Genomic DNA, 14,277 nt, shown 5'->3' on the forward strand with positions numbered 1-14,277 from the left:
CACCCTGCTGTGTGTGTTTCCAGTCAGCTGCTCCTCTTGACTAATTCATCGAAGGGGTTTTTTGCGAAGCACGGGTGTAGCTGTGTGGAGAGGCAGGCAGGCAATTAAACGAGGACAGGCTGCAGACAGATAAACACGGAGATAAAGGGCAGAGGAGCTGTGTAAGACCCTGTAAGACCCTGTAAGACACTGGGCCTGGGAGCCAGGTCAGCTCGGGCTCAGCAGACCAGATGCCGAGTTGTAGCATCTCTCCTTCTCTCCTCTCTTCCGAGTTGTAGTAGCATCTCTCCTTCTCTCCTCTCTTCCAAGTTGTAGCATCTCTCTCTTCTCTCCCCTCTTCCGAGTTGAGCTCAACTCTCTCTCTGTCACTCTTTCTATCTTTTCTATCTTTCTCTGCACAATGAGCCTGAAAACTATTCAATACCTCAAGGCCACAACCATATAATTTTCCATCATAGAATCTCCTCTTTTGCAGTTACAATACAACGCAAATAGACACACACTTAACAAGGCACTTGGAACGGCACCAGTCCTACTCATCTCCACGCGTCGCCACTATTGTCTAAAATGCGAATCGTCTACAAGTACTGTACAGAGCTTGAGAGAACATACTCATCATTGAAAGGATTCTGCTCTAACCATCGCCGAGTGTTAGCCACGGTTATGACAGACACACACACACATATGCACGCTATCACACACCACCCACAACTTATCACTCCCTCTCTCTTCGCACATACATTTCGTGACATATTTCATCACATGCACGCAGGAAACCAACATTTTTATCACTAGCAACAAATGTCACAGCGACTGAAGATACGGTCTGATTCACTGCTCAGCGCGGAGCTTGTTGCTCTGCATCTCCCCCTGTGCGCCGTCTCCCCCTGTCAGTTCTTAGCAGAGATGAAAAGGGGCCTCTGTGGCATCTAAAGCCCCAGCGTGGACGAGGGACTGCGGCTTCAGACGCCGATGACTCACTGATCTCTCGCGCAGGGGGAGCACCTGTGGCTCCAGACCAAAGGAGGGGGGGGGGGGCTGCTGTATCCTCCACGTCCCCTTCCCCCAGCCCTGGCTAGCATCTCCTGGCTCAGGGAAGACGCACGCGCATGCTGCCCTCGGCTGCGGTGAGCACCTGATGGATGCCTAACAAAATGCTGCTGACGTGGTCTGTGGATGAGGATGTGGGTGGAGAGAGTTTTTTTGGGGGGGACGGGGGTGGGGACGGGGGGACGGGGGGGGCTTTAGAGGATTGCAGCCGAAAATCGGGGAGCTTTTGTCAGATCATTAGCTTTGCACCGGGGGGGATGCATTGACCTCACGCCTGAGGGAGGGATTACTGTTTGCTCAAAGAATGCACACTTTCTTGCCCTCTGATGATTCATGCTTTCCTTTTATCCGGATCAGGAGACGTCGCGGGCATCTGCGCTTCCCGCCATGACAAGGCAGAGAGAAACACGTCCGATGCGCAGGGATGACAATGGACACACACACACACACACACACACACACACAGTGATTTGATTTGTCACCTCCAAGACTGGAGAAGGTTCCTGCTCCATCAGATGGTGCATTTAGTTTAGAACTGCGCATTCCCCAGGAGATTTACATTATCTGTGACAGTTCAGTGGGGGGTGGGGGGATGTGTGTGTGTTTGTGTGTGTGTGTGTGTGTGGGGGGGGGGTGATGAAGAGGAGGAGATGGAGAAATAGGAGAAGTGAGGGCAAAAACAGATAAGCCATGTTATTCCAAGGATAGGCACAAATAAGAGGGGAAAAAATGTGTTCCGTGTCTCCCTGGATGATGCATCCCCCCTACCCTGAGACGGAGATGTGCCATGCTGCTGGCTGACTGACTGACAAACTGCATTCCCATAACGCCTCTGCCGGAGTGGTGTGACAGGGGAGGGGGCTGGGGGAGGTGGGGGTGCGGGGCATGCAGAAGAGAGAGAAGGATCGCTCGGAGGAGGGGAGGGACCTTGGGTTTTGCTCTCTGATTCTCCCTCTCTCTCTCTCTCTCTCTCAGTCTCTCTCTCCTTATCTGTTTGGCAGGCTACTGTTGATTAGAGCACACTGAAGCTGACGCTCCACTCAAGGCTCCCGGGTCCCTGGCGTCACTGGAGACAGGTCTGCTGTAATGGTGCCTGACAGGCTGGGCCATGCCGAGCCGAGACCAGCCGCCGAGGAGCTGACAAAGACGCTGCCGTCCCGAGGAGAAGCAAGTCCCTCCGTCCCCTTTGAACCCCCCCCCCCCCCCACCGATCGTGCCCTCTGAGGCAGTGCTCTCGCTGCTGGTGGTGTCCTGACATTGAGCCGACCCCTGACATTTAACATCCCCCCCCTGCGGCCCCTTGCCGGGGAGTGGAGGGAAGGGTGGTCAGACGAGCAGAGTCATTGTTTTGCTGCCACCACGATCGCACCGCTTAAATAAAAACACTCCCGGACTCTCCGAGCACGTCCCTTGTGTTAGAGATCGGAATTGGCACTCTTGGATCACAACTTGAGATCTACACTAAGGTTAAAATTATCACATTCTCAAAGCAGAAAAATACACATAGTTCTGAAATACCACCATTTGGGGGGACCGTGGGTATGCTTAATTTATTTATTTATTTATTTTTCAGATGCTCTACTTCAAAGCAACTAAAAACAGAGCAAAGACATTTCTCCCCTAGAAATCACTCCCATGGCCCCAGCATAACTAAAGCCAAGTTTGACCAGGTGAACCACAGGACCAAGTGCACAAAGAGGCAGAGTAGATAAGTGCTAGCAGATAAACATAAGAGAAGCACTACATGTCTAGAGAGCACTTATCCCTCAGGGCCAATCTCCACTCCATTCTCCAGAGATAAATGTGAATGAAGACATTTAAGCCTATGGACTCTGCAGTATTGAAATCACTAAGCAAAGAAGCCAAGTGACCTGAGTGAGCTACTAATACAGGCACTCAGAGCCCACACTGAGCATAGTGAGAAGGGGGAAAAAAAGTAAAAGAAGAAGCTAAAGAAAGAAAAGAATCTTTGAGCAGCCATAATCTCTGCCTCTCCACCTGCTGTTGAGGGACTGTCTCTAGGTGCCCTCTCAGCCTGTGTCCCTCTCTTGTGTGGGGGTGGGTGGGGTGGGGGGGTGGGGGGGGATTAAAAACCACATCCAGCACCGCTGAATGCAGCCTATTCACTGTTCCAGGGCTGGGAAATACATGCAAATGTATGTAATGAGGGCTGCAGCAAGCGAGATGGCTGTGATGATGGCCCACTGTAACCCCGCGGGACTGTCTGCTGCCGTATGGCCCCGGGTCTGCGGCGGCTAGCGCTCGGCATCTCAGCTCCGCATGCGGATTTACAATGGGGATGCGAACAGCTCTGAAGGACACGCCGCCCTAACGCACGCAGAGCGTCTCTCTCTCTCTCTCTCTCTCTCTCTCTCTCTCTCTCTCTAGCTCGCCTGAGCCTGCCTGATCCCGTCGCCTCTCGTCTAATGCCAATCCCTGACACAGCTTGAATGAGAAGTGAGGCTGATTCTCGAGGAAAATGACAGTCCAACGACTGTTGGGAGAGAGAGAAAGAGAGAGAGAGAGAGAGAGAGAGAGAGAGAGAGGGAGAGAGACAGAGAGACAAAGACAGAGAAATATTCTGTTGCACAACAGCAAATGGCCCAAAGATCACCAAAGAGATACATACAAATGGATGGAAAAGATACATACAAATGGATTCTATAAATGAGCAGACAACAGCACATCTCCCTTATCCATTTCAAGAGAGTCAATGCCGTGCAGCCGTAAAGCGACTGCATCAAAAGTCTCTTCATTCAGAAAAGACAACTGCAGTCACACTGACAACACAGAGGACGAGACCAGCTTGCGCCACTGCTGAAAGCACACAAATCATCCAAGACATACGACCGCACACACGCCTCCCCATTCAGCCATGACAAAAGCACTATAGCCACAGAGCCACACAGCAGACAAAGACTCTCAGGCAGGCATGATATTTGTTATCACTGGAGCAGTGAGTGGGTCATGATCGGTCATGATACGCGGACGGGTGTCACGGTCATCTCAAAGAGCCAGTGTGCAGGGGGGCAAACAGCCTTTGATGAGCGTCCGTGTCTGAATGATGTCCATTCATGCTCAGATCAAAACGCTGTTGCCTTCTCTGAGAGGAACCACGCTTCCTCTCGGGGGGGGGGGGGGGGGGACATCCTGGCTGGAGTTGGATGGATGGAGTTTCTTAATGCAATCAGGGCCAGGGTGACTAATGAGTTTAAATAGGCTGACGTCAGTCTGGTGTGTACATATGTCATGTTGGGAAAACAAGGACGTGAGCACACACACCAATATGTAGAGATGCAAAGAGCACACTGGAATAAATACATGTACATATAAATATGTACCCGTAGGCACAAACACACACACACACACACACACACACACACACACACACACACACACACACACACACACACACACACACACACACACACACACACACACACACACACACCAATTCCCCCAGACAGACATACCCACACACACACAAACAGTGATTTCAGCTCGGCCAGCTCCATTAGGGCATTAGCATTAAGTCTGAAATAAAAACAATGCGACCCACTATCCAGACAGAAGCACTCTATCCCAGAACCGAGACGAGATGTATCGCCATGTCTGAAATATCATAGTCTGAAAAGCATAAAGGTAATGTCATTTATCTTGGCACGGCAACTAATGCTCCCCCCCCCTGCACAAAAGTGGAGCTAAAAATAGCCGCCTGATCGGGTGTCTGCCTGCGTGGAACTGCGGAAGTGCTATTATGCACTTGTGTTTCGACCAAACTTAGGCAGATGATCTGAGGCACCCCCCCACCACCACACGACCCTCCACCTTGCCATCATCTCCCTCATTTCCACATCCCAGGCTGCACTGAGAGACAGGGTATGGAAATGCGAGAGTCAACTCCATTTGGTAAGATAAATAAGCCCAGTGGCACCAGGTAGACAACACAAAGTGTTTGTCGCAGTGACTCGCACAATAACCGCATCTCATTTTCAGGTGCCTGAGAAGGCTCTCGTGTGTGATTTCCACAGCAGATTTGTGCATAAAGAGCCTTTGTCTGTCTGTCTGTCTGTCTGTCTGTCTGTCTGTCTGTCTCTGTCTCTCTTTGTCTCTCTGTCTCTCTCTCGCTCTCTCTCTCTCTCCAGATCAAAACCAATACAGGGGGGCTGACATGGGAGACTGGCTTTAAGATACAGATAGTTTTGGGTTTTACATTCATTCCACCTGCTATCCCAGGCACAAAATGATTAATCATAATAATGTAATGGTAATTTAACACTAGGTATTTGCTTTGCACAAAAAAACCTTTATTTGTGAAACCTGACATAATTGTTAGCCTCAAGCTGATAGGAGACTGACAGACGCATAATCTCTATGTCTAACGACAAAGAGGACCTGAATTAATTCATAGGTGTCCTTACCTTGAAGTCACAGATGCATGTTATAATGTCCCCAATTCGGAGACACTCTCCATCAAACTTGCACGTGTTGGTGTCACACAGGAATAGATCTGTTTCCTGGTCTGTGTCCTCATAACCTGCCAATAGCAAAAAGATCAAATAAGTAGACTGTTCATGTGTATACATAATACAGGCGGCCATCAGGATAGGTAAGTGACTGTGTATAAGCTGTGTATGCAGACAGTAAAAGTATGTTTGAGTTTGGAACCAAAGTTAGAGCCGCTGTTTTTAAATGGAATGACAAAGCGTAGTCATTAGAGACATGAGGAATAGGGCTTAGGCCCAATTCAGCTTCAACAAGGGTCTTTAAATGGCCTTAAATGCTCTGGAGATTCAGATGGAATTACTGGGGTCAGTTCACAGGAACATACTTCAGGGCCTTTTTCATTCATCCTCTCATTAGTAGCTCCATGTCTCTACTCAAGATACACTGTTTTTTAGCTGGACCTATAGACATCAAAGATTTTGTATGTTCTCCATGCATGGCTATTTAACATTTATTTATTATTATAACTATTATTATTACTATTATAACAATTATTTATGGTAATTAGTTAAATGAAAAAAAAAAATGAGATATTCATTATAATACATTTAATAACTTGCATTCTGTAATAAAAATGCAAATGAGTGTATATGATGTAACCCAACAAAGCATTGTGTGGCATTGATATGAAGTAAATGGGCTTGAATCAGAATATACAATATTGCATTATAAGCTTCATCAAACATATTGTTATATATTTTGTTATATTGTTTTTCAGTTATGAAGACCTCTGAAGGTCAGGTTGGAGGTCACAGAGTGTTGTTTGGCTGTACGTGGCTTTAAAATGAGAGGGAATGAGGACACTGCTCATTACTGGTCTCTCCCCCAGAACATTTCATTTTACCCCAGGTTCCTGCTCAGGGTGGAACCAGAAGCTCTTTGGAGCATCCTTACGTAACGGGCATGCCTAATTAGCATGCCAATTAAAACAATTATCCAAGGATTTGGGATTGCAGAGAGGAGGTGGAGAAAACTGGGATTATTTGTGCCCTCAAAGGCTGGCTCCGAGCATCACGACTCAGCCAGGGTTGACATGGAAATGTTTTTCTATTTCCACCGTGTGGCTCGCAAGGGAAACCATAAATGGTAGCAGTGCATCTTTTCCTCACACATGCACTGATCTCCTTGCTCATTCCTTGCCCCCTTCGACGAGTTTATTTTGTTGCCCCCCCCCCCAAAAAAAATTCCTGTGCCCTAAAACAGAGTCACAGAGTCACTTGTTATGTCTGAAGCGAGCTACATGGTTTAGCTTGTGTAAACAGGCTGCAGTAATAGCTGGAGACATCTGGCCCTTAGCAATTCATGGCATGGCATGGCATGGTATTCTTTAGCCACATCCAGCCACCTCTGCATTGGCGTCTGAGGCACTGGGATTACATGGATGGTCGGAGGCACTTAGCAGGAGAGACTCCCTCTGAGAGAGAGAGAGAAAGCAAGAGAGAGAGAGAGAGAAAGAAAGAGAGAGAGAGCGAGAGAGAGAGAGAGAGAGAGAGAGAGAGAGAGAGAGAGAGAGAACCGTCAGGCTCGAGCGACAATCGAATGGCAAGGGACCACCAAGGATCTGCCACGTGCACAGAGGCAAAAGAGACGAGGTGGGTAACCGGCATGGCGCTCCTCAGCTCATCCCCATCACTCCGAAATCCCACCACCAACAACCTCTGCGAGGTGCAAGCCAGCGGAACTCATTTTAGGAGCCGAAAATGCCCTAAGTGATGTTGTGCCAGTGCTCGCAAACCTGCCTTTGGCGCGTAAACATGATGCACAAGCCTGGAGCTGTTCGAGCCTGGCAGAGAGCTGACAACTACACTTAACTCTTAAGAGATATACTGCTGGCTGCTACAGAGAAAAATTAACGATCCGTGCTATTTAATTGTAGAGCGTGAGAAAATGAGGGAAGTATTCCTGAGAGCAAGTGCACCTTCAAAAGCTGCACAGTGATAGCGACTTTGAGGGGCATTCAGAGCATGGATCAGAGCATCATGCATGTATTCTATCAGGGGTTGTCAAATGGCTACACGCTGGAAGAAGCTGCCTTTGTTGAGACATTCATTATTAACCACTCCTCAGCTCTCTTTGTGCTTCACACCAAACTCCTGACAGTTCTTTCAGCGTGAAAATAAAAAAAATAAAAAATACAATAAAAACAACCAAAAAAAAAGAACAATGGAAATAAATGTATTATTTATTTGAGTGAATTAAAAAAGAGAAAAAAGACACCTTCAAGCAAGGCTAATAATAGTAATCATGTCAACTTATTTAATACCAGGCTCTAGGCAATGGCTTGCGCCCAAAACTGCCATTGTAAAACCAACTTATTGAAACCTACAGCACAAAGCATGTGGACAGTGTCTGCATCAACCACCGATAACATCAGAGATAAGAGTGAGTGGAGGGAGGGGTGTTTTTCTGTTATTCTGTATATTTTGCATTACCGTGTGTTTTTCTGTTATTCTGTATATTTTGCATTACCGTGTGTTTTTCTGTTATATTGTATATATTGCATTACCGTGTGTTTTTCTGTTATATTGTATATATTGCATTACATTGTGTTTTTGTGTTATATTGTATATATTTAATTACCGTGTAAGTATAAACGCAGTGATGGTGCCTGGGACCCTTTCAGCTAATGAAGCTATTTAGAAAAAATAACAGTAGCCTAACCATACCAGTTACCAGTTTGAGTTACCAGTCTCACTAAATGACCCAACTAATATTTGGGTTGTTTGATCAAATCAGCCAATATGGCGCAACAGGTCTGTTGGTATTGGAGAACCATCGACTATGAAGATCGACCATGTAGATGTTTTGTTAAAATAAATAAATAAACATGATTACAGACCTATACATTTACATTTACATTTAGTCATTTAGCAGATGCTTTTATCCAAAGCGACGTACAGAGGAGATAAATATATTTGTAATTCTGCAGATATGGTAAACAGTCAATGTTTCTTAATTATTTATATATTCCCTGAGTTTTCTGACATTGGTTCTCAAACTCCTAAGCAAAGACAAAAGAGGCATGTAACAGGTGTGATATTGTAAGACTTTTGAATATTAGTATATTGGAATATTGTAATAGTGTTTTGAGACAAGAATCTGGTATATTTATATTAACCTAAAATGTGCATTGTACCTTTGACAACTTGGCTCACACGACTACAATGTTGCAATGTGTAACTTTTGTTGTCCAAGACAAGTATCTCTGGACGAGAAGGCATAATAACATAAATAAAATAAAATCTAGTCTTCCCAAATATTCTAGGGAATTCCATTACATCCCATAGATATATGTAAAGGTATGCATAGGACACTTGAAGATCCAAAGAATGTACATAAACATAAGATAACAATATTTCATCCTGTAATAAATCAGGTTCAATCTGAAAACATTTTTATTTTTACAAAAATTACAAGATATTGAACCTTGAATGTGAATTAGAACAAGTTGAAGTTCAAGGACAAGTACCCAATTTCAGCTTCATGTAAACATGCAAAAATGTAGCTTATATTCAAATAACTTCATACCTAATGAACACCTTCCAAAAAAGTTTAGAATGGTTTGAAAGTTGCACTGCTCACAAACAGAACCGGATTTAACAAACCAACACACACAGCAGGGGCTGCTATCTATAATCTGGACCACTTTTGGTCAGTAGTGCTCCCCAGTAGCCAAGTCTTACACTATGCATGTTTGCACAAAAAAAAATGATATCAGTTAACACAATTTCTACCTTCTTGCTCCGAATATGCCATTAACATTGGATACAAAAGTGCGGTCAAGGCCTAATCACACGAATACACACACCCACACACACACACACACACACACACACACACACACACACACACACACACACACACACACAAACACACACACACAAAAACGTGTCACCCTTAGGCGGTTTATGGTGTGCGAAAATAACAAAATGTTTTTTATTTTTTATTCACACAGTATAGAGTGTCTGCTAAGCAAGCTGATGCCAGACCACTCCACTCAGTGGTCTGTTTAGGCAACTCTTTCTGCCACTCATGAACAATGCTAGCACTGCAGTTAGCTTCGTCTTTCTAAATTACCTCATGTCAGTGTTACTCTACACAGAGACATATCTGCAAAAAGGGCAAATACATGATGTTCTGGTCTTTCATTAGATCAGAAAAATACTACAGACACTGCAGCATTTGAATGCAGACCTATCCTCTTGGCTGGCCTCCATGCAGTTAGCTGAACAGTCAAAGGAAAACATAGTCTCCCATCTGAACAAACTCACACACAAACAAGCAAGGTCATGGTACACAGAAATGTATGCAAACACCTAACCACACACACAGACACACACACAGACACACATACAAAGTGTTTTGCTAGAAGGCCATAAATAGGTTGTTAGAGCCCGAAAGCAACAGCCAAAAAAATGTTTTTCCTCCCTCCCAACAAACGTGATGTAAAACGTGACACTACAACCTGACACTGTATGGTCTCATAATTTGCTTTGCATCAGCAAGAACAAGACATTCATCTCAACAAAACTAAAATGGTGTGGGTTTGACTCAGGAATCCAAATGAGACGCACACGCCAAGCAGGATGGTATCAAGGGGTCCTGCCGATTGTTCTAGTCCCTATTCACTACCACGAGAGGAGATTGCAGCGAATTGAATAATTAAAGAAAACAAGCTGGCAAGTATCAAATATTCAAAAGGTAATGTTTATATGCTACTGAATAAAGAATAAAGCATTGAGCCACTTATTCGGCCAAAAACTGATCTCAATGGCATGAGAGATAGAGCTGCACTCCACAAGCTCCTTGCCAGCCCTTCCCCACCACTACCTTAACATAAGAACCCTCATCCACACCATTACATACTACTTGTGTTCCATATACTTCTTAAACATTAACATTCGCATAAAATAACCTTCTTCAAGCTATGCAACAGTGTCTGTAACGACTCAAACTCTTTCTCACAGTAAAGATTACACTGTGAAAACTGTGTGTGTGTGCGGTGTCTGCTGTTTAGAGAGGAGCAGTAGCTCTGGTGTAAGCATTAAATCAACAAAGCTTGACAAAACACTAGGATATTTGTGGAACATCCCCCACTTGAAAAACTCATCAGCACCATGCCAACATCATTTGGACTGCTGAACATAGGCAATGAAGGGACTACTACTAAACTTGGTTCCTTTGTATTGTTTCCACTGAATGCATATCATTTCCATGAAATAATTTAGGGAAACAAACATGTAAAAATGACTAATCCATCCCTGGCGTTAAGCCACATTATTTTGGTGAGTAAAGCGAGACATACCTTTGGACTTTGGATATCACCTTTTTTATTTGTTTAGACCACAACTGACTTATTGAACAATTTAGGCAATACAAATTAAAGTCTTGCAAAGAGATACTACTGTTCAGTGTCAAACAGGCCATAAAAAGGGCTGTTATTGTACTACATCATTATAATAAAAAAGAACCAGCGCTCTCAAAGTATGGCAGTATACCGTTACCATTAGGCAACAGTAGCTATCTTCACAAAATTAGCTCTGGCACCACTGATAACGTCATTATCAACCACAAAAGCAAAACCAACAACAGTGTCATCAGAGTCATTAGTATAGGTTACAGTAAAGTCAGATCGGCTCAAGATGTAGAGATATTATTCAGATGGGCCTTTAGTCTTTTTGTTTCATTCAAATACGTCCTCTATCCCAATGTGTTGAAAACCACGTTTCGTGACACTGAAGAAAAGTAGTTTGCATTTCATAGTATGTGCAGCTAGCCTAATCAAAACCGTACGCCAGGTTTAAGCCAAGTCCAAATGTCTATTAAAACATATCGCGTGCGTCACTGCAACAGGTCTGTGTTCTCAGTTGCCAAAGACTAATGTTGGAAGCATTTGACCACCACACAGTCTGATAAAGCAATAAATTGTGAGGCACACCATTGTAAAGGTTATTTGTGAGGGTTTGGCATGAAAAGGGGAAAGCAACTTTCCACTGAACAGCCAAGGCTATTCAAATCTACAAACGGTGAAAAAAGAAGTAGATGCGAAATATAGCCAACTCCTGGTTCGTTAAATGAATACCTCGATTAAAATGTAGGCCGTAGCCTCTTGAGTGGAAGTTCAGAGGAATGTCTGTAAACGTCTTTCCTGTGACCATCCTATTGAGAGCTCAGAGAGAGTGCGTAGCTGTGAAATTATCAAAACTGATAATTGAGAAAACTTATCATTGATTGTGTGCGTGTGTGTGTGTGTGTGTGTGTGCGTGTGTGTGAGAGAGAGAGAGATAGAGAGAGAGAGAGAGAGAGAGCGTATGCATATGTGTATGCGAGTGTTTCAAACAGCATATATGAAATGAGTTATCTTTATGCGTTTTACTCTTCGTCTTGACAGGTGAAATCAAATATAGGCTACCAGGCCCCGAGGATACAGTTAAAATTAATTACTGTAATAAGGTGAGGGGTTGTTGTACGTCTTACCGGAGCAATTCCATCCCGTTGGCGTCTGACAGTCGCTCAATGAAGACGGGAAAGCACGAAGTTCTTGGACGGGAAGAGCAGCGAAAAACGAAATGACTGTGATCCAGATCCACTCTCCCATAATCCTGCTCCACTGCTGCGGACGTCGGGGCTCATGTGGCGCCGCTGCCGAGAGACCCATCTCAGTTCAGCGGCGTCCCCCGACCACGCTGGAGAATAGGGGATAAATCACAGAGACGCACCGACAACTCCCGGGCTTGCGCTGGAAGCTTCGGAGGACAGCTTAGCAGCCAAAAGAGGGACATTTTCCGATGGAGTAAGCGTTCCCCATGAAGCGCTGTAAGGGTAACCCACGGATCCGCCCGAAGCGAGTTGGTTCAGCAGCGATGTAGGAGAGTATAATCTGGATGCTGTGGGAAAGAAGCGATGGAGGGTGGGATGGCGGGTTACTGGGGTGGGAAGTTAGCCAAGGTGTTAAGCAGGTAGGATGCTTGACAACAGAAAACGAGATTAATGTAGGCGGGATTTGAAAAGTAAAAAACAAACAAACAAATAATAACAAATGGAAAAGAAAATATCCCAGCGAAGACAGTCGGTAAAGTTACTGTTACATCCACTGGTTTGAAGATGTCCGTGGGGTCTGATATATGTGAGCGCTCAAGCAGCGCAATGAGTTTGTCATAAAGCCGCACTCTCTCCCATCCTGACTACTCTCCTCTCAAACACACTGAATGTGAGCAGCAGGTTAGGAGTCTGGTTCTGATCACATGGGTTGGGGGTAAGAAAGGGAGGAGAAAGGTGGCTATAGAGCGCTGATTGGCGGAGAGGGATGCTGGAGCGTCAAGCGCAAGGGGCCGGTCCAGTCCAGCACTTCCACAACGGCCAGTATTGCGCGATGTCACTGTCTGATTCAGGCGGTTACTGGCGCACGGAGTGGGAAGAAGCAATTCTGAAGGAGCGGTCGCAATGTAATTGGGCCCTGCCATTTTAAAAATGCTGCAAAAATCGATTAGACCAGCTGGAGTTCGGATAATTGCACTGCTTTGAAATAATACGGACGCCAAGAGCTTCCTGTCCTACAGCTATAGACGTTAGTATTGTATTTCCCGGGGAACTCGGTTTGTCTTTGACACGCGGCGCACCGCCTGGACTCCGGTAATTGATACGCTTACGGCCATAGAGCCACCGCTGTACAGTACATTGCGATTGTATTCCTTGGGAATTGAGGGGGTACGGGGCCATGTAAGACCGTTTCTATACCCAGTAACTCCTGCCGTTTGCACAGTATAGAGTTCCAGCCCTGTGATATCCAGAACTGAACGTAAACAAACAAAACGGTAGCCTGTGTGTTGCCCCACAGCAGATGAGTTGCAGTAGCTATTAAAGTCCTTGAAGCTGTTTGGCTCTCTCCTGCCTTTAGCATCAGTCCGCATCAGTACGCGACACATAACCGTACTTTTCTTTCTGTTGTCCTGTAATTTGAAGGCAACATTTCCCAGACGCATTTCCACCCTTAAATGTAATATTAATTGCCAACATGTTGGCTACAGTGTGATCCGTCAGATTAAAATGTAATTATACTTTTTACTTTTTGCTGTAATTGGTGTTGTGAATATAACATGCTATTTAACACAGTCTTGTGAATGTAACATCCTATTCAACACACTTGCAAATCTAGTTTGGGGTTGGGGGGAGAACACAAACACTTGTATTTGACACTGATTTTTCAGAGGGATGAAAAAAAATATCATGTAGGTGCAAACATATTACAAAGCACGCACATACACATGTACAGCATTAAATACACACATACACATGTGCAGCATTACATACACATGTACTCATACACATGTACAGCATTACATACACACACACACACACACACACACACACACACACATGTACACATTATGCTCTGTGTTGCCATATTGTAGCCTCATAGTTCTGGAGAACTTGTGTAGGCTAGAACGAGGTAACCTCAGGATGCCAGAACAGCAGAGATGTTAAGTTGACAGATACTAGAGTGCAGCTGTCAGAGACAGAAGACAAATTGCTATGCAAGTGTTTACGCTTTCATGAGTGCACAAGAAGAACGATGACTGACTTTGTGCATGTGTGTAGCCCGTGCATGTACATGCTTGTGTGTGTGTGTGTGTGTGTGTGTGTGTGTGTGTGTGTGTGTGTGTGTGCTTTTGCCATTGACTTAGTTTTACACACACAATCATGATTTAGACCTCCTCCCCT

At 45.0% G+C, this 14,277-nt stretch overlaps 1 protein-coding gene across 5 annotated transcripts in view; it reads right to left on the minus strand.

The window, feature by feature from the left end:
• tmeff2a (transmembrane protein with EGF-like and two follistatin-like domains 2a) overlaps positions 1-12,823 on the minus strand; it is a 56,409-nt gene extending 43,586 nt beyond the window's left edge. The window contains exons 1-2 of one of the 5 annotated variants that reach the window (XM_031584372.2): positions 12,034-12,822; positions 5,472-5,587 (exon numbers count right to left, since the gene is read on the minus strand). In XM_031584372.2, coding sequence (XP_031440232.1) covers positions 5,472-5,587; positions 12,034-12,214 — 297 coding nt within the window. In that variant the 5' untranslated portion in view covers positions 12,215-12,822. Of the gene's footprint in view, positions 1-5,471; positions 5,588-12,033 lie in introns of all 5 variants that reach the window. The other 4 variants (XM_031584387.2, XM_031584381.2, XM_031584395.2 and 1 more) reach the window with 4 other exon arrangements.
• Between the last annotated feature and the right edge of the window lie 1,454 nt (positions 12,824-14,277).

Source organism: Clupea harengus, chromosome 2, assembly GCF_900700415.2.
Source record: "Clupea harengus chromosome 2, Ch_v2.0.2, whole genome shotgun sequence".
NCBI classification, from domain to species: domain Eukaryota; kingdom Metazoa; phylum Chordata; class Actinopteri; order Clupeiformes; family Clupeidae; genus Clupea; species Clupea harengus.